The sequence below is a fragment of the Acipenser ruthenus genome, chromosome 44 (genome assembly GCF_902713425.1).
Source record: "Acipenser ruthenus chromosome 44, fAciRut3.2 maternal haplotype, whole genome shotgun sequence".
Taxonomy (NCBI): domain Eukaryota; kingdom Metazoa; phylum Chordata; class Actinopteri; order Acipenseriformes; family Acipenseridae; genus Acipenser; species Acipenser ruthenus.
The window spans coordinates 8,612,501-8,634,002 of record NC_081232.1 but is presented as its reverse complement, the minus strand read 5'-3'; the positions used below and the strand labels follow the sequence as shown (position 1 = coordinate 8,634,002).

Below are 21,502 nucleotides of genomic sequence, written 5' to 3'. Positions count from 1 at the left end.
ACCCTCTATATAGAATGAACTCCCTCAGCTTCATAGAGTCCAATGAAAGCTGCTGAATAATGTTCCCTTGTTAACATATTGAATTACACAACGCTATGTAGCTTTCCAGATACACAACGGAAAACTGACGAATTCACATTTTGAAATCTAACATGAAATACTGCACTACTGTTATGGCTTCCAGTAGACATATTGCGATATATCATTGTGTAGTTTCTTTGATTTGGTATCTAAATTATGTTCATAATCCTAAAATTCTGGGTGATGCTAAACGTTTGTACTCTGTTTAATTAAACATAAGAGTTTAACCCTTTGCAGTCCATTTATTAATTGCGCGTCGGGCGCGTCCGGTCCAATTTATTTTCACACGCGCAGTTAATTTTAGACGCGCTGTTTAAAAGTATTTTTTTTTCACAGTCAAACGGGTTTAAAAGGCTCTGCATATCAACAAAGCACTCACTAGGCATCTCCAGCCCCACCCCACCCTTTCGTTCGCTATCGCTTTCACATATGCTAAGAAATAAATAAATAATAATAATAATAGTCGTACATACCGATCAATCATCTCCTCATCACTCGTTTTATCACCAAACTCCTCAATAATGCGATCCAAGTCATTATTTTATTACTATAACATCTCAAAAAAGCTCTGCAAATGTCCGTGTTCTCTGTGCGGGGACTCACTATCAGCCAGCTTGTTTCCTTATGACCGCCCCGTCATCTGATACCAGGGCCATGTATGACTATTCATGAGATACGCCTTTTTTAAAATTTATTTATTTATTTTTTTCGGCCATTGAATGGTTTTCTCGACTTTTTCCAGAGAAAAAAACGTCCAAAACACGTTTTTTGCATTTCTGTAATGATGTCGGACAGGGTCCGACAATGGACCCGATAGGAATAATTGCAATGTGGGACCAGGCCTTTTTGGGTGGCAGAAAAAATACACAAGGTCACAAAACACTGAACACGAAACACAAATTGCATGTTTTGATTATCAGAAATGCCTTGGGCCGTGCTTCTGAGCTAAATTTTTAAGTGAAAAAATGTTTGGCTGGTTTTTTTAATGAGATTTCGATTACAAACGGGCGCAGTACAGGTCATTTCCAATATGTCAAAGTTCAAACGCCGAGGCGTGTTCAAGGATTGATGATTCTTTCGAATGACGTTTTTGAAAAGCAGCGGGCTACAGTTGTAATTTGAGTTTTGGGTAGCTGCTTGGAGTTCACTTATACCGACTGAATCCGCGTGTATTGATGGTTTCCACCTTGATCTTCCATTGATGGAAGCAATATTATTTATTATTATTATTATTATTATTATAATTATTATTATTATTATTTATTTCTTAGCAGACGCCCTTATCCAGGGCGACTTTCAATTGTTACAAGATATCATATTATTTTTTACATACAATTACATTATTTTTTACACATTATATTTTTACATACAATTCCCCATTTATACAGCTGGGTTTTTACTGGAGCAATCTAGGTAAAGTACCTTGCTCAAGGGTACAGCAGCAGTGTCCCCCCACCTGGGATTGAACCCACGACCCTCCGGTCAAGAGCCTTGACCACTACTCCACACTGCAGCCCCAACATTCCCACCTCTCATGCGTTGTTGGGACGCGGTTGAGAGCACTCCACTGTTGTAGAGACAAGGAGGAAACAGGCTGCTCCTTTGTAGGATTTAAGGGCAGGTTTTAAAGATAAAGAATTTTAAACAGACCCCAATCTCCTGCCCCCGGCCCCCCAGGTTTGAGGAACTAACAAATCTGATCAAGACCATTCGCAATGCCATGAAGATTCGGGACATGTCGAAATGCTTGGAGGAGTTTGAGCAGCTCTGCAAAGCGTTCCTAAAATCCAAGAACATCGTGGACAAAGAGGGGGTGCCAGCCTTCTACACCCGCCTCCTAGCCGACCTGGAGGACTACCTGAACGAGGTGAGGAGCACCCCAAAACTATACCCACATAGGATACAGTGCACCCCGACACTACCACACAAAACCGTGTACCGTGTACCGTGTCAAAAAACATGTTTACCTTCTTACATTTATTGTACCTCACAACATTTCTATAATATCTCTCTCCCTTCCCCCTCTTATTCTCTCCATCTCTCCTGTTATCTCCTCTCCGTCTCCTCCCACTTTCTCCTCTCCTCTCTCTCTCTCTTCCCTCTCTCCTCTCCCCCTCCTCTCCCCCTCCTCTCTCTCTCTCTCCTCTCCCCTCTCAGCTGTGGGAGGACAAGGAAGGCAAGAAGAAGATGAACAAGAACAACGCGAAGGCTCTGAGCTCCCTGAGACAGAAGATCAGGAAGTACAACCGGGACTACGAGACTGAGATCACACGCTACAGAGAGGTGTGTACACACCCCCCCACACCCACACACACCCCCCCACACCCACACACACCCACCCACCCCACACACACACACAACCGGGACTACGAGACTGAGATCACACGCTACAGAGAGGTGTGTACACACCCACCCCCCCACACCCACACACACCCACCCCCCCCCCACACACACACAACCGGGACTACGAGACTGAGATCACACGCTACAGAGAGGTGTGTACACACCCACACACACCCACACACCCCCCCCCCCACACCCACACACACCCACCCCCCCCCCACACACACACAACCGGGACTACGAGACTGAGATCACACGCTACAGAGAGGTGTGTACACCCACACACACACCCACACCCACACCCCACACACACACACCCACCCCCCCACACCCCCACACCCACACCCACCCCCCCACACCCACACACACCCACCCACCCCACACACACACACAACCGGGACTACGAGACTGAGATCACACGCTACAGAGAGGTGTGTACACACACACCCACACCCACACCCCACACACACACACCCACCCCCCCACACCCCCACACCCACACACACCCCCCCACACCCACACACACCCACCCACCCCACACACACACACAACCGGGACTACGAGACTGAGATCACACGCTACAGAGAGGTGTGTACACACCCACCCCCCCACACCCACACACACCCACCCCCCCCCACACACACACACAACCGGGACTACGAGACTGAGATCACACGCTACAGAGAGGTGTGTACACCCACACACACACCCACACCCACACCCCACACACACACACACACCCACACACACCCCCCCACACCCACACACACCCACCCACCCCACACACACACACAACCGGGACTACGAGACTGAGATCGCACGCTACAGAGAGGTGTGTACACACCCACACACACCCACCCCACACACACACACACCCCCACACCCACACACACCCCCCCACACCCACACACACCCACCCACCCCACACACACACACAACCGGGACTACGAGACTGAGATCACACGCTACAGAGAGGTGTGTACACACCCACCCCCCCACACCCACACACACCCACCCCCCCCCACACACACACACAACCGGGACTACGAGACTGAGATCACACGCTACAGAGAGGTGTGTACACCCACACACACACCCACACCCACACCCCACACACACACACACACCCACACACACCCCCCCACACTCACACACACCCACCCACCCCACACACACACACAACCGGGACTACGAGACTGAGATCGCACGCTACAGAGAGGTGTGTACACACCCACACACACCCACCCCACACACACACACACCCCCACACCCACACACACACCCCCACAACCACACCAACACCCACACACACACACACACAACCGGGACTACGAGACTGAGATCACACGCTACAGAGAGGTGTGTACACACCCACCCCCCCACACCCACCCCACACCCACACCCACACACACCCACCCACCCCACACACACACACAACCGGGACTACGAGACTGAGATCACACGCTACAGAGAGGTGTGTACACACCCACCCCCCCACACCCCCACACCCACACACACCCCCCCACACCCACACACACCCACCCACCCACCCCACACACACACACACAACCGGGACTACGAGACTGAGATCACACGCTACAGAGAGGTGTGTACACACCCACCCCCCCACACCCACACACCCCCACACACCCACCCCCCCCACACACACACCCACACACACCCCCCCACACCCACACACACCCACCCACCCCACACACACACACAACCGGGACTACGAGACTGAGATCGCACGGTACAGAGAGGTGTGTACACACCCACCCCCACACACACACCCACCCCACACACACACACCCACCCCACACACACACACCCACCCACACCCACCCACACCCACACACACCCACCCACCCCACACACACACACAACCGGGACTACGAGACTGAGATCACACGCTACAGAGAGGTGTGTACACCCACACACACACCCACACACACCCACACCCCACACACACACACCCACACACACACACACCCACACGCACACACCCCCCCACACCCACACACACACACACACACACAACCGGGACTACGAGACTGAGATCACACGCTACAGAGAGGTGTGTACACACCCACACACACCCACCCCACACACACACACCCACACACACACACACACACCCCCACAACCACACCCACACACACACACCCACACCCACCCCACACACACACACACACACAACCGGGACTACGAGACTGAGATCGCACACACACACACACACACACACACACACACACAGAGCAAGGACTATGAGACTGAGATCACACACACACACACACAGAGCCAGGACTATGAGACTGAGATCACACACACACACACACACACACAGAGCCAGGACTATGAGACTGAGATCACACACACACACACACACACACACACACACAGAGCCAGGACTATGAGACTGAGATCACACACACACACACACACACACACACACACAGAGCCAGGACTATGAGACTGAGATCACACACACACACACACACACACACACAGAGCCAGGACTATGAGACTGAGATCACACACACACACACACACACACACACACAGCCAGGACTATGAGACTGAGATCACACACACACACACACACACACACACACACACACAGAGCCAGGACTATGAGACTGAGATCACACACACACACACACACACACAGAGCCAGGACTATGAGACTGAGATCACACACACACACACACACACACACACAGCCAGGACTATGAGACTGAGATCACACACACACACACACACACACACACACACACACACACACACACACAGAGCCAGGACTATGAGACTGAGATCACACACACAAAATGTTGTAAAATACATCTAAACGTATGTATTTATTAAATGTTATTTTCAGAACCCTGAGCAATCTGCTGATGAGGAGGAAGAAAAAGGTGACGCTTCTGATGGTGAGAAATTATTATTATTATTATTATTATTATTATTATTATTATTATTATTATTACCCAGGGATGGAAATTAGACTCCTATTGCATAGCAGTTTCACCCACTCCAGCCTGCTTGCTTATGTATGTATGTATGTATGTATGTATGTATGTATGTATGTAGTATTATTATTATTATTATTATTATTATTATTATTATTATTATTATTATTTCTTAGCAGACGCCCTTATCCAGGGCGACTTACAATTGTTACAAGTAATCACATTATTTTTACATACAATTCCCCATTTATACAGTTGGGTTTTTACTGGAGCAATCTAGGTAAAGTACCTTGCTCAAGGGTACAGCAGCAGTGTCCCCCACCTGGGATTGATTCCTCTCTCTCTCTCTCTCTCTCTCTCTCTCTCTCTCTGTCTTTCTCTCTCTGGTCCCAGACTCTGCTGACAGTGCAGGGGAGAAGGAGGACGGTGATGTCGTCATGTCCGCCAGCGCGTTCCTGAAAAAGAGCGCCGAGGCTCCTCCCGACCCCAAGAAGTTCCTGAAGGGAGAGGTGAGGTCCGGAGCGCCGCTGTGTGTGGGAGCGATCGGACCGGGTGTCCGTCAGTGAAGCGTTGGCCTCCATGTTTAACACAGGGTGTCTCCTGGCTTTCGTTACACCCCGAGCTCTGTTACCTAATTGGTCTAATTATTTGATTAATTGGACTAATTTAACACTTCTCCCCAGGCCTCAAGATTTTTTTTTTTTTATAAGTAGGGCTGTCACTTAAAATTTGATTGGTTCATTTATGGGTATTAGTTGATTAACCGGTAAATTAATTATTTTTTAACCCTTTGTGGTCCATTGTCGGACCTGGTCCGACATTGCAATTATTCCTATCCGGTCCATTGTTGGACCCTGTCCGACATCATCAAAAAAACGCAACAAACTGGTTTCTAGTCGTTTTTTCTCCGGAAAACGCTGAGATAACCATTCAATGGCCGAGTGGGAGCGACAGGAGCTGAGACAAGAAAAATAAATAAATAAAAAAAGGTGTATCTCATGATTAGTCATACCTGCCCCTGGCATCCCATATGGGCGGTCATAAGGAAACAAGCTGGCTGTGACTGCATCAGCGCACAGAGACTATCACAGACATTTGCAGAGCTTTTTTGAGATGTTATAGTAATAAAATGACTTGGATCGCATTATTGAGGAGTTTGGTGATAAAACGAGTGATCAGGAGATGATCGATCGGTATGTACGACTATTATTATTATTATAATTTATTTCTTACATAGGTGAAAGCTATAGTGAACGAAAGGGTGGGGTGGGGCTGGAGATGCCTAGTGAGTGCTTTGTTGATATGCAGGGCCATTTAAACCCGTTTGACTGTGAAAAAAAATACTTTTAAACAGCGCGTCTAAAATTAACTGCGCGTGTGAAAATAAATTGGACCTGACGCACCTGACACGCACTGAATAAATGGACTGCAAAGGGTTAATGAAGGTAACGATCTTATGGCGGCCGTCCTGCACAGTAAAACCTATACAAAAATTTATAGAATCTAAAAAAAAAAAAAAAAAACGCATATCCAAAATTTATTTACATTTATGCGTTCTGTGAAATAAAACTGGGAGGGTTGGGAAACCAAACTTCCTTTTAAAATCCTGTTATATGTATTCACAGGGATGCAAGGGCTACATAAAAATCAGTCGCCCTCTACAGCGTTCTGTTTATTAATTTGCTGATACACACTTTGTAGTGATAGGATGAGCAATGCAAACGATACTGAAAACTTCCCTTGTGCGAAAAACATTGCTTGCAAATGAAACGGGACACCCTTTCTTTTCCAGCGATCTTTCCTTCCGAGTCTAATTTATACCCCAAACTAGATTTTAGTCCTTTCGATTCGTAACCCTCCATTTTCAGTTCTCTCCCAACTATCTCCACATGATTTCCCCCCCCCCCCCGCCCCCAGTGTTGACTCGGCAGAATCCGGTGTCTGTATATTAAAACACATGAGACCGAATCAATGGTCTAATATAATCAGAAGTCAAATACATTCGATTTACAGTTACCCCTTTTTTATTAGCTCTAAATAAGTTCCTGTGATTTTTGGTCTCCGTCCTTTAGACCCTAAAGCCCCTCTCAGTGTTACCGTCCTGGTATTATTATTATTATTATTATTATTATTATTATTATTATTTATTTCTTAGTAGACGCCCTTATCCAGGGAGACTTACAATTGTTACAAAATAATCACATTATTTTTTACACATTATTTTTACATACAATTACCCATTTATACAGTTGGGTTTTTTATTGGAGCAATCTAGGTAAAGTACCTTGCTCAAGGGTACAGCAGCAGCGTCCCCCCCACCTGGGATTTAACCCACAACCCTCCGGTCAAGAGTCCAGAGCCCTAACCACTACTCCACACTGCTGCCCTAATAGTCGGAACAGCACTGTTTTATAAGTAGTGTACCTTGAATCAAGTCCTCTTGAACGTCAGATCAATTAAGTGAATTGAGAGCTCAAGTTGGAATGAAAACCCAGAGACCCCGCGTTCCTCGAGGACAGGAGCTTGACATGGTTTTATATAGCAGTAAGGGTGCAGTGTTGGCTAATCTAATTCGCATTCAAGGCTTTTTATGTTTTCCACTTACAAGTAAATGATATACACTTGACTTGTAGATCTCTTGCTCCGCCCCTCCTGCTCTGCACTGGACTCTCCTGACCTCAGCACCACGTTACTGGATCCTCAGCTGATGCGCTATCCTTGCACTATTGCACTGCTAATCTGTCACTGTAGATCTAACTCGCTGTGATCCTAACTTGTTGCCTCCTGGTTCATATTGTATTCTAGTAGTGTTATTATTTGCACTGACTGTAAACTACACTGTATTTAAATATGAAGCTTGCATTGTAACCCTGTGCTGCCCTGTGACACCTGTGTGAGTCTCCTGGGATAAAGGCATCTGCAAAATAAATGTATAGTAATAATAATAGTGATAACTCTGTCACTTTACTGAATAATGAGATGGAGGAGGGAGCCCTGTGTTTTAATGGCTTGCTTTTTCTCTCGCTCTCTCTTTCTCTCTCCCCTCTCTCTCTCCCCCCTCTTTCTCTCCTCTCTCTTTCTCTCCCCCTCTCTTTCTCTCTCCCCTCTCCTCTCTCTCCCCCTCTTTCTCACTCTCTCTCTCTCTCTCTCTCTCTTACCCCCCCTCTCTCCTCTCTCTCTCACTCTCTCTCTCAGGATGATGAAGATGACTCCTCTGATGAAGACTGGGGCCCTGACGAGGACAGCGATGACTCAGAGAGCGGCGATGAGGACGGAAAGAACATCTCCATAGCATCCCGCTTCCTGAAGATGTGAGCGAGAGAGTGTGTGTGCGTCTGTCTGTGTGTGCGCGTGTGTGTGTACGTCTGTCTCTGTGTGTGTGTATGTGGAGAATATCTCGGTGACCTTCTGTTTCTTGAGCGAGAGAGTGTGTGTGTGTGCTTGTGTGGAGAATATCTCAATGACCTTCCGTTTCTTGAGAGAGCAAGCGAGAGAGCGTGTGTGTGTGTGCGTGTGTGTGCGCGTCTGTCTGTCTGTGTGTGTAGAGAATCTCAATGGCCTCCCGTTTCTTGAGCGAGAGTGTGTTTGTGTGTCTGTGCGTCTGTCTGTCTGTCTCTGTGTGTGTGTGTGGAGAATATCTCAATGGCCTCCCGTTTCATAAGAACATAAGAAAGTTTACAAACGAGAGGAGGCCATTCAGCCCATCTTCCTCGTTTGGTTGTTAGTAGCTTATTGATCCCAGAATCTCATCAAGCAGCTTCTTGAAGGATCCCAGGGTGTCAGCTTCAACAACATTACTGGGGAGTTGGTTCCAGACCCTCGCAATTCTCTGTGTAAAAAAGTGCCTCCTATTTTCTGTTCTGAATGCCCCTTTATCTAATCTCCATTTGTGACCCCTAGTCCTTGTTTCTTTTTTCAGGTCAAAAAAGTCCCCTGGGTCGACATTGTCTGTACCTTTTAGGATTTTGAATGCTTGAATCAGATCACTGCGTAGAGAGAGCGATAGAGAGTCTTTGTGTGTCAGTCTGTCCATCTGTTTGCGTGTGTGTGTGTGTGTAGGGGTATCTTCATGGCACCCGACTTCTTAGAGAGAGAGTGACGGTTGTGTGTATCCTATACCCCACCCCATCTGTCTCCTCTCTGTTGACCCTGTCCCCCGTGTCTCTCTCTCTGTCCCAGACGGACCCCCAGCGATGAGGCGCAGAACGCGATCGTGAAGAAGGAGGACAAGGCCAAGAAGAAGCAGGACAGGAAGATGAAGAGAGTGGAGGAGGAGGAGGAGGAGGAGGAGGGGGCGGAGCAGGAGGGCGAGGGGGAGTGGGAGAAGGTGAAGGGAGGAGTGCCCATGTCCAAGGTAAGGAAGGAGAGGGGGAGAGAGAGAGAGAGGATGAAGGAGAGGGAAATAAATCATGCATTCAGTGAGAGAAAGGCAGATCTGTATACTGAGAGCGGGTGAAAATTATCTTGTTTTTTTTTTGTTTGTTTTCAACTCCTTAAAGGACTTGGACTTGGAATTGATTTAAAAGGGAATTGGTGGGGGGGGGGGGGAAATGACCCCCACCATTGAGCTACTCCTTGTCTCTCTCTCTCTCTCTAGGAGAAGCCCAAGATGTTTGCTAAGGGCACAGAAATCAACAACGCTGTAGTGTTGAAGAAACTACATGAGATCCTGCAGGCCAGAGGAAAGAAGGGAACAGACAGGTAAACTCAATTTAATGACACACGTTTCCACTAGAAGTCTTTCTCAGGGTCTTTAGTGTAAATTCAATGACAAACGTTTCCACTAGAAGTCTTTCTCTGTGTCTTCAGTGTGAATTCAATGGCAAACGTTTCCACTAGAAGTCTTTCTCAGCGTCTTCAGTGTAAATTCAATGGCAAACGTTTCCACTAGAAGTCTTTCTCAGCGTCTTCAGTGTAAATTCAATGGCAAACGTTTCCACTAGAAGTCTTTCGCAGGGTCTTTAGTGTAAATTCAATGACAAACATTTCCACTAGAAGTCTTTCTCAGCGTCTTCAGTGTGAATTCAACGGTAAACGTTTCCACTAGAAGTCTTTCTCAGCGTCTTCAGTGTAAATTCAACGGCAAACGTTTCCACTAGAAGTCTTTCTCAGTGTCCTCAGTGTAAATTCAATGGCAAACGTTTCCACTAGAAGTCTTTCTCAGCGTCTTCAGTGTAAATTCAACGGCAAACGTTTCCACTAGAAGTCTTTCTCAGCGTCTTCAGTGTAAATTCAACGGCAAACGTTTCCACTAGAAGTCTTTCTCAGCGTCTTCAGTGTGAATTCAATGGCAAACGTTTCCACTAGAAGTCTTTCTCAGTGTCCTCAGTGTAAATTCAATGGCAAACGTTTCCACTAGAAGTCTTTCTCAGTGTTTTCAGTGTAAATTCAATGGCATAAGTAGGCTCTCTGGTGCTAAACTTGGTGCTAAACTAACAGTTTAGCACCAGTTATCAAAATGATTTGCACCCCTGATAGGTAACAAGCTCAGGTGTGTCTTATTGTTAAACTCATAGTAAAACCAGGAATGGATCACACTGCTGTGCAACAGGAGTCTGATTCCCATCCCTGTGATAACCAGCATGATTATTGCAGGGATTGGAGTAAGACTGCTATTGCAGGAGTAGATCAAACTGCTGTTTTATTTACTTGGCAGATGCCTTTACCCAAGGCTGCTTGCAGGTGTTACAGGGTTACACTGCGGAATCAATATTTAAATACTTTATATTTATCCAAGGCTACTTGCAGGTGTTACAGGGTTACACTGTGGAATCAATATTTAAATACTTTTATATTTATCCAAGGCTACTTGCAGGTGTTACAGGGTTACACTGTGGAATCAATATTTAAATACTTTATATTTTACAGCAAGTGCAAATTATATTACTAAGATACATATTACTAAGATACAAACTGCAACAGGAGTCTTATTTTCCCTCCACGAAGCAGTAATGCATGTGGCAAACGGAATAAATGAAGATCAGAATTATTATTATTATTATTATTATCATTATTATTGTTATTATTAATTTCTTATCAGACGCCCTTATCCAGGGCAACTTACAATTGTTACAAGATATCACATTTATTTTTACATACAATTACATTATTTTTTACACTATTTATACAGCTGGGTTTTTACTGGCGCAATCTAGGTAAAGTACCTTGCTCAAGGGCACAGCAGCAGTGTCCCCCACCTGGGATTGAACCCACGACCCTCCGGTCAAGAGTCCAGAGCCCTAACCGCTACTCCACACTGCTGCCCGAAAATTGAAAATTGAAAATGCTTTTATTTTTATTTTTTTTTGTTCTCAGGGCTGCTCAGATTGAGATGCTCCGTGCTTTGGCCACGATCTCCTCTGAGAATAACCTGGGGCAGGGGATCCTGGTGAAGATAAAGTTCAACATCATCGCCTCCCTGTACGACTACAACCCCAACCTGGCTGCTTTCATGAAGGTAAGAGCGAGCCTGACCTCGGAGAGCCAAGGAGGGAATCGATCAATCAATCAATCAATCAATCAATCATAATCACAAATGTGTGTGTCTCTCAGGCTGATATGTGGAAGACGTGCCTGGACTGCATCGATGAGCTGCTTGACATCCTGTTTGAGAATCAGAACATCTTCATCGGAGAAAACATCGCGGAGGACAGCGAGAATCTGGTCATCTCAGACCAGGTAACCCTGTAGACCTCTATACAGCTCTGCATTGTGGAAGAACATCTTCATCAGAGAAAACATCGCAGAGGACAGCGAGAATCTGGTGATCTAGTCATCAGTGGAGATCTCTTTCCTATAGACCTCTATTCAGCTCTGCAGTGTTGAGATCTCTTTCCTGTAGACATCTATACAGCTCTGCAGGGTTGAGTTCTCTTTCCTATAGACCTCTATTCAGCTCTGCAGTGTTGAGTTCTCTTTCCTGTAGACCTCTATACAGCTCTGCAGTGTTGAGAGTGGAGTTCTCTTTCCTATAGACCTCTATACAGCTCTGCAGTGTTGAGAGTGGAGATCTCTTTCCTATAGTCCTCTATACAGCTCTGCAGTGTTGAGTTCTCTTTCCTATAGACCTCTATTCAGCTCTGCAGTGTTGAGATCTCTTTCCTGTAGACATCTATACAGCTCTGCAGTGTTGAGGGGAGCTCTCTTTCCTATAGACCTCTATACAGCTCTGCAGTGTTGAGATCTCTTTCCTATAGACCTCTATACAGCTCTGCAGTGTTGAGAGGGGAGCTCTCTTTCCTGTAGACATCTATACAGCTCTGCAGTGTTGAGTTCTCTTTCCTATAGACCTCTATACAGCTCTGCAGTGCTGAGTGGAGTTCTCTTTCCTCTAGACCTCCTATTCAGCTCTGCAGTGTTGAGATCTCTTTCCTATAGACCTCTATACAGCTATAGAGTTCTTGTGTACAGCCATACAGTCCTGCAAATTGTTAGTTCCCTTTCAAGTCGAAAATAACCATCAAGTATGTGATATTGCCGTCAGGCAGTAGGGATTGGCTGAGCTTTATAGCAAAGCTGCCGATAGGACTCTCTTCCTCTTTTGTCTTCAGCATTGGTAGCGGTAGGTATTAGAGCTCGTAGCTGATTGTACTCGCTAAGCTTAGGCTTGAGAAGCTGGTTATTGCCCCTTCTCTGAGTTTATTTCAGTTATACTCTTCGGAGTGATTATTATTTTGTTATTAAGGATTATATAAATTGTTTTACACTTATATATTTCCTTCACGCTTTGCTTCGGCATCGCGTGTGTCTCGTGGTCTCCGTCTTTCCTGCGTTAATAATTATTTTATAATTATTAGTGTTGTGTTTTGGGGTTTTTTGTAAATAAAATTGTATATATTGTGTATATACAGACGTGCTCAAATTTGTTGGTACCTTTACAGCTCATTGAAATAATGCTTCATTCCTCCTGAAAAGTGATGAAATTAAAAGCTATTTTATCATGTATACTTGCATGCCTTTGGTATGTCATAGAATAAAGCAAAGAAGCTGTGAAAAGAGAAGAATTATTGCTTATTCTACAAAGATATTCTAAAATGGCCTGGACACATTTGTTGGTACCCCTTAGAAAAGATAATAAAGAATTGGATTATAGTGATATTTCAAACTAATTAGTTTCTTTAATTAGTATCACACATGTCTCCAATCTTGTAATCAGTCATTCAGCCTATTTAAATGGAGAAAAGTAGTCACTGTGCTGTTTGGTATCATTGTATGCACCACACTGAACATGGACCAGAGAAAGCAAAGGAGAGAGTTGTCTGAGGAGATCAGAAAGAAAATAATAGACAAGCATGGTAAAGGTAAAGGCTACAAGACCATCTCCAAGCAGCTTGATGTTCCTGTGACAACAGTTGTAAATATTATTAAGAAGTTTAAGGTCCATGGAACTGTAGCCAACCTCCCTGGGCGCGGCCGCAAGAGGAAAATCAACCCCAGATTGAACAGAAGGATAGTGCGAATGGTAGAAAAAGAACCAAGAATAACTGCCAAAGAGATACAAGCTGAACTCCAAGGTGAAGGTACGTCAGTTTCTGATCGCACCATCCGTCGCTTTTTGAGCGAAAGTGGGCTCCATGGAAGAAGACCCAGGAGGACTCCACTTTTGACAGAAAAACATAAAAAAGCCAGACTGGAATTTGCTAAAATGCATATTGACAAGCCACAATCCTTCTGGGAGAATGTCCTTTGGACAGATGAGTCAAAACTGGAGCTTTTTGGCAAGTCACATCAGCTCTATGTTCACAGGCGAAAAAATGAAGCTTTCAAATAAAAGAACACCATACCCACAGTGAAACATGGAGGAGGCTCGGTTATGTTTTGGGTCTGCTTTGCTGCGCCTGGCACAGGGTGCCTTGAATCTGTGCAGGGCACAATGAAATCTCAAGACTATCAAGACATTCTGGAGCGAAACGTACTGCCCAGTGTCGGAAAGCTCTGTCTCAGTCGCAGGTCATGGGTCCTCCAACAGGATAATGACCCAAAACACACAGCTAAAAGCACCCAAGAATGGATAAGAACAAAACATTGGACTATTCTGAAGTGGCCTTCTATGAGTCCTGATCTGAATCCTATCGAACATCTATGGAAAGAGCTGAAACTTGCAGTCTGGAGAAGGCACCCATCAACCCTGAGACAGCTGGAGCAGTTTGCTCAGGAAGAGTGGGCCAAACTACCTGTTAACAGGTGCAGAAGTCTCATTGAGAGCTACAGAAAACGTTTGATTGCAGTGATTGCCTCGAAAGGTTGTGCAACAAAATATTAGGTTAGCGGTCCCATCATTTTTGTCCATGCCATTTTCATTTGTTTTATTATTTACAATATTATGTTGAATAAAAAATCAAAAGCAAAGTCTGATTTCTATTAAATATGGAATAAACAATGGTAGATGCCAATTACTTTTGTCAGTTTCAAGTATTTTCAGAGAAAATTGTGCATTCTTCGTTTTTTGTGGAGGGGTACCAACAAATTTGAGCACGTCTGTATATATTTTGTAAAGGACACGCGTGTTGCGTTGGCCTTGGCCGCCCGCGTGTCTGCAGCCCCGGTCTTGCCTTGGCTAGACCACGTGTGTGGAGCCTGCACTGCAGTCTCCCACATACTACCTCTGTGGTGTGTTCCACCAACCGCGTGGCAGGTGTACTGTGCCCACAAATCATTGTGCCCCAGTCACATATCACTATCATATAGTGCTGCATCCGCAACCTATCGTTAGCCTCAGGTTCAGCACCACTATGGGTAAGTGATTCAACTCTCCCCGTCTCCTTTCTTTCTTTTTCTTTCTTTCTTTCTTTCTTTCTTTCTTTCTTTCTTTCTTTCTTTCTTTCTCCAGCCCTTTAGGGTGCGTGGTTGTATGCTGACTCTGGTGGAACGAATGGACGAAGAGTTCTCCAAAATCATGCAGAACACCGACCCCCACTCCCAAGGTACCGTCCCTTCCGTCCTGTGCGTGCGTGCGTGCGTGTGTGCGTGAGAGAGAGACTACAGTTTACAGCTCGGAGTACTTGGCTTGCATCTCTAAGTCAAAGCATGTAAAGTTGACATCTCTGCAAACCTTATAAAGTTAAGACCTCTCTCCCGGAGCACGATGAAAACCTGTAAACGATTGTGAAGCTCTCTCTCTCTCTCTGTCTCTCTGTCTCTGTGTTAAGCTGTGAAGTTCACACTGTCTTTCTCCTCTCCCTCCCTGTCGCGCGCTCTCTCACTCTCTCTCTCTCTCTGTCTCTGTGTTAAGCTGTGAAGTTCACACTCTTTCTCTCTCTCTCTCTGTCTCTGTGTTAAGCTGTGAAGTTTACACTCTCTCTCCTCTCCCTCTCTCTCTCTCTCTCTCTCTCTCTCTCTCTCTCTCTCACTCTCACTCTCACTCTCACTCTCACTCTCTCTGTCTCTCTGTCTCTGTTAAGCTGTGAAGTTCACACTGTCTCTCTCCTCTCCCTGTCGTGCGCTCTCTCTCTCTCTCTCTCTCTCTCTCTCTCTCTCTCTCTCTGTCTCTGTGTTAAGCTGTGAAGTTCACACTGTCTCTCTCCTCTCCCTCCCTGTCGCGCTCTCTCTCTCTCTCTCTCTCTGTCTCTGTGTTAAGCTGTGAAGTTCACACTGTGTCTCTCCTCTCCCTCCCTGTCTCTCTCTCTCTCACTCTCTCACTCTCTCTGTCTCTCTGTCTCTGTTAAGCTGTGAAGTTCACACTGTCTCTCTCCTCTCCCTCCCTGTCGCGCGCGCTCTCTCACTCTCTCACTCTCTCTCACTCTCTCTCTCTCACTCTCTGTCTCTCTGTTAAGCTGTGAAGTTCACACTGTGTCTCTCCTCTCCCTCCCTGTCTCTCTCTCTCTCACTCTCTCTCTCTCTCTCTCTGTCTCTGTTAAGCTGTGAAGTTCACACTGTCTCTCTCCTCTCCCTCCCTGTCGCGCACTCTCTCACTCTCTCTCTCTCTCTGTCTCTCTGTCTCTGTGTTAAGCTGTGAAGTTCACACTCTTTCTCTCTCTCTCTCTCTCTCTCTCTGTCTCTGTGTTAAGCTGTGAAGTTCACACTGTCTCTCTCCTCTCCCTCGCTGTCGCGCGCTCTCTCTCTCTCTCTCTCTCTCTCTGTCTCTCTGTCTCTGTGTTAAGCTGTGAAGTTTACACTCTCTCTCCTCTCCCTCCCTGTCTCTCTCTCTCTCCTCTCTCTCTCTCTCTCTCACTCTCTGTCTCTCTGTCTCTGTTAAGCTGTGAAGTTCACACTGTCTCTCTCCTCTCCCTCCCTGTCGCTCTCTCTCTCTCTCTCACTCTCTCTCTCTCTCTTTCTCTCTCTTTGTCTCTCTGTCTCTGTGTTAAGCTGTGAAGTTCACACTGTCTCTCTCCTCTCCCTCCCTGTCGCGCTCTCTCTCTCTCTCTCAAATTCAAATTCAAATTCAAATTCAAAAATGCTTTATTGGCATGACAAGAGCGCTCAGGTATTGCCAAAGCTTTTATAATACAAAACAGAAATAATAAAACGGAAATACAATTACAGAACATAACAAACACAAAAAACCATTGTTCCCTTCCCTTTGAACGATATAACTACCTCCCTCCCTCCCTCCCTCCCTCCTCATCACCAGTAACCCCATGGTCATGTATGCAGGGTGTCACACACTGTCCCTCAGGTTGTGGCAGGCAGACACATACTGTGCTGCTAGATTTGCAGTTCGCTCCTCCTCTCCTAGAAGGATGGGGATTTTACTCGAAATGGAGAGGAGGTTAAACTCTGCCATTTGTTTTTTGAATTGGGGGATATATCTCTCCCGTATCTCTGTGTATTTTGAGCAGGACAACAGGAAGTGCATTTCTGTCTCTACCTCTCCCAGATCACAGTGACCGCACAGCCTTTTTTCTTTGGCAATCCAGGTTTTTTTGTGCCGGCCAGTTTCGATGGCCAGGCTGTGGTCACTGAGTCTGTACTTGGTCAGGATCTGTCTATGTTTTGTGTTTTTGACCCTGACCAGATATTCTGCCAGGGTAAATTCTTTTTTTAGGGCCAGATAGCATTGTAATTTATTGTGTGATTCAATTTCGTTATTCCAGTGTACTTTATAATTGTTTTCCAGATTTAGATTAATTTGTTTCATTTTTTGTGCTGGGAGTTTTTTGTTGGTGGTGTTCTGAAGCTCGCTGGTATTAATTTGACTTATTTGGCTGAGCTTCAGTACCATTCTACTGAGGGGATTCTCTTGTGGGGGCTGTGAGCAGCTCCGCAGTGCAGTGTGGTGGTAGGACTGCGGATCAGCCTGCTGTAGATGGACCCAGTAGTTGAGCGCTCGTTTCTGTATGGAGTGGAGTAAGGGGAACCGGCCCAATTCAGCCCTGCAAGCGCTATTGGCTGCACTCCTGTGAACCTGCAGGAGGTGTTTACAGAATTCCAGATGGAAATTCTCTATGGGGCTTTGATCCCATTTTTTATAATCAGGGTTCATAAGGGGACCCCATACTTCACTACCATACAGAAGGATTGGCTTTATTATGCTGTCGAAAATTTTTAGCCAAATTTTTATTGGTGGTTTAATTTTGTATAGCCGATTCTTTATTGCATAAAAAGCCCTGCGCGCTTTATCTCTTAATGCATTTATAGCCAGGTTGAAGTTCCCAGACGCACTGATTTTTAGACCCAGGTAATTGTAGCTGGTGCTATGCTCCAAGGTGTTGTTTCCCAGGGTGAAGTGGTACCTGTTTCCCTGAGATCTGGCTTTCTTCTGGAATACCATAACTCTGGTCTTGTCCAGGTTTACTGTCAGTGCCCATTTCTGACAGTACTGCTCCAGCAGTGCCAGGCTCTGCTGCAACCCCTGTTCAGTGGGTGACAGCAGGACCAGGTCATCTGCATAGAGCAGGAATTTGATTTCTTTGTCGTGTAGAGTGATGCCAGGGGCTGCAGACTGTTCCAGCACCGTAGCCAACTCGTTGATGTAGATGTTGAACAGTGTTGGGCTCAGACTGCAGCCCTGTCTCACTCCACGCCCTTGGGTGAAAAACCCTGTTCTTTGGTTTCCAATTTTCACACCACACTTATTCTCTGTATACATTGACTTAATGATGTCATAAATTTTACCCCCTACACCGCTCTCAAGAATTCTAAGGAATAGACCTGGATGCCAAATTGAGTCGAATGCTTTTTTAAAATCTATAAAACAAGCAAAGATTTTTCCTTTATTTTTTTGGTGCACATGTTTGTTTATTAGGGTGTGTAGGGTGTAAACATGGTCAGAGGTGCGGTAATTTGGCAGAAATCCAATCTGACTCTTACTCAAGACATTGTGTTCGGTAAGGAAGGCCAGTATCCGGGCATTAATGATACTGCAGAACACCTTCCCCAGATTACTGCTCACACATATGCCTCGGTAGTTATTGGGGTCGAATTTGTCTCCACTTTTATGAATTGGTGTTATTAGCCCTTGGTTCCAGATGTCAGGGAAACAGCCCGCAGCCAGGATGAGGTTGAATACTTTGAGCAGGGCCTCCTGCATCCTGGGGCTGCTGTGTTTCAGCATCTCGTTTATGATGCTGTCGGGCCCGCAGGCTTTCCTGGGCTTGAGGGCTTGGAGCTTTTCTTTTAGCTCTGGTCCTGTTATTGGGAAGTCCAGTGGGTTCTGATTGTCCTTGATTTTGGTTTCCAATTTGTTTAGTTTTTTTAATATTGAATTTTGGTCTGGATTTAATTCGTTTTCGTCTAATTCTTGATAAAGTTTATCAAAGTAATTTTTCCAAATGTTACCATTTTTGATTGCCAATTCGTGACTAGTTTTTGATGTGTTTAATTTGTTCCATAGTTCCCAAAAGGAATTTTGCTCTATGGATTCTTCAATTTGGGATAATTGTTTGGACACGTGTTCTTCTCTTTTCTTATTGAGAAGGTGTTTGTATTGTTTCAGAGCCTTGCAGTAGCTGAGTCTCAGTTCAATATTGTTTGGCTCTCTGTGTTTCTGGTTTGACAATTTTCTTAATTCTTTTCTGTTTGTTTTACACTCCATGTCAAACCATTTTTCATTTGATTTCTTTTTAGAATTAGTTTTTTTCTTGTTTGTTTTCTTGAGTTTTGATTTTGTTGCTGTTGTTTCGAATATAAAATTGATTTCTTTGATGGCCGAATTGATTCCATTTTTGTCTAATTTAAAAAATTTAGTTAGAAAGCTGTTTAGCATACTTTCTATTTCTGCACTATGAATTGTTTGTTTATATTCCTCAGCACTGCTTTGTGTCCACTTATAGGCTGGTTTAAGACCGTATAATTTGGCGGGTGGGGTCGGGTTTGAATTATTTAGTTTTGGATTCGTTTTTAGATACAGGACTGTTTGGCAGTGGTCTGATAGGGGGTTTTGTTGCCGGACTATAAATGCATTAATAGATTCTGGGTCCATGTCTGTGATAGCGTAGTCCACTACACTATTACCTAGAGCAGAGCTGTATGTATATCTGCCCTGAGAATCCCCTCTGATCCTGCCGTTAATGATGTACAGACCCAGGCCTTTACAGATATGCAGTACCTGCTTCCCACTCTTGTTCACCACACTGTCAAAACTATTCCTCTGTGTGGTGATGGGTGTGTGGTACAAAGAGGTCTGCTGTCCAATCACATGGCTGTTCCCCTCTGTGCTGATGTAGTCGACCTCTCTGCCGGTCCTGGCATTGAGATCTCCACACAGCAGCACAGAGCCCAGGGATTGGAAATGGCTAATTTCTGATTGTAAATTTTGGAAGCACCCCTCTCGGTGGTAGGGGGAGTCAATTGGTGGCATGTAAACTGCGCACAGGAATGTGTCAGATTGGGATTGGATGATTTTTTTTTCAATTTTGAGCCATAAATGTGTCTCTCCTCTTTTAATGGGAGAGACAGTGTTTTTAAGTTCCTCTTTGTACCACACAATGATGCCCCCCGAGTCCCTGCCACGTTTGATGTGGGGGTTCTTTAGGGAGGGGACTATCAGTTCCCTGTATCCATTGGGACAGTGTGTGGACACGTCCGCACGACTCCATGTTTCATGGAGGATTATTACCTCCATGTTATTTATACTATTTACAAAGTCTGGGTCTGTGCTCTTCATTCCAAAGGTTGAGGAGCACAGACCCTGGATATTCCAGCTACTTATTTTAAATGATGCAATTTTTGTTAACAAAAAATCTGTGGTTTATAGTAGTAAAGAAATAAGAAGTGACAAAGTTTTACATTTTCATATTTAAATTTGGTTATGATTTATATATTTATACTATATTATTGTTATTTTCCTTAATTTTGTGGTATACAGGTGATACATTAGCTAATTAGCTTAGTGCAGATAAGGTTTAGGAGATGTCTTATCTCGTTCAGCTCCGTGCTGGCGGGGTTTCCTGGCCGACGGGACACGGCTGCAGCATAGCTGTGCTGCGGGGGCTGGGGGGAATGCGGGTGACGTGGGGGTCCCTGGCGTCGCTCCTGCTGATTGGCAGCTCTGTGGTGGGGGCGTGGCCTGGGGGGCTGGATGGAATGCGGGGGGCGTGGGGGTCCCAGGCGCTGCTCCTGCTGACTGGCAGCTCTGTGGTGGGGGCGTGGTCTGGGGGGCTGGGGGATCCTAGGAGCTCGGGGGCGGCTGGGCGTGCTCCTGGTCTCGGTGTAGGGTGTGCTGGTGAGCTCTCGGCCCAGGGCGATGTCCTTGAGGGATTTAGCAAAAAGCTTCATGCCCTCCCTGTTGAGGTGCACCTGGTCGTACATGTGGTGGGGCCTGATGTGGTGGTGGTGTGCCAGGTGCACGCTTTTTAGCAGGGCGCAGCCCCGGGACACCTCTGTGTTGATGCTGTGGATGATGTGGAAGGGCACGTCCGCTCGGGGCAGCAGGGTGGACACAATGACTTTGGCGCTGGGGTATTCTCTGGCTGCTGTTTCTGCCACCTGCCGCAGGGATCTGGCCACATCTCCTCTGTCTGCGCGCAGGTTGTTGGTGCCGGTGTGGATCACAATGTATTTCGGGCTCCTCTGTCTGCTTTTGGACAGGATTTGTAGGGCGCTCTGTGTTGTTGGGCACTTGATCTTGTCGACACTTCGGCCAGGGAAAAGCCGTCTTTCGTCCAGGTACCTCCCGTTCGAATCTATTAGGATGAGCACCTCCGCACTGCCCTGCTGCTCTGACTGTGTGT

At 45.8% G+C, this 21,502-nt stretch overlaps 1 protein-coding gene across 5 annotated transcripts in view; it reads left to right on the top strand.

Annotated features, from left to right (window-relative positions):
* The window catches only part of eif3c (eukaryotic translation initiation factor 3, subunit C), a 64,547-nt gene that overhangs the window by 6,964 nt on the left and 36,081 nt on the right, over positions 1-21,502 (top strand). For 4 of the 5 annotated variants that reach the window (XM_059012285.1, XM_059012284.1, XM_059012283.1 and 1 more), the window contains exons 4-13: positions 1,759-1,948; positions 2,239-2,364; positions 5,303-5,354; positions 5,787-5,902; positions 8,589-8,704; positions 9,573-9,747; positions 9,991-10,094; positions 11,709-11,850; positions 11,946-12,071; positions 15,223-15,316. In XM_059012285.1, coding sequence (XP_058868268.1) covers positions 1,759-1,948; positions 2,239-2,364; positions 5,303-5,354; positions 5,787-5,902; positions 8,589-8,704; positions 9,573-9,747; positions 9,991-10,094; positions 11,709-11,850; positions 11,946-12,071; positions 15,223-15,316 — 1,241 coding nt within the window. The remainder of the gene's footprint in view (positions 1-1,758; positions 1,949-2,238; positions 2,365-5,302; positions 5,355-5,786; positions 5,903-8,588; positions 8,705-9,572; positions 9,748-9,990; positions 10,095-11,708; positions 11,851-11,945; positions 12,072-15,222; positions 15,317-21,502) is intronic. The other variant, XM_059012286.1, reaches the window with a different exon arrangement.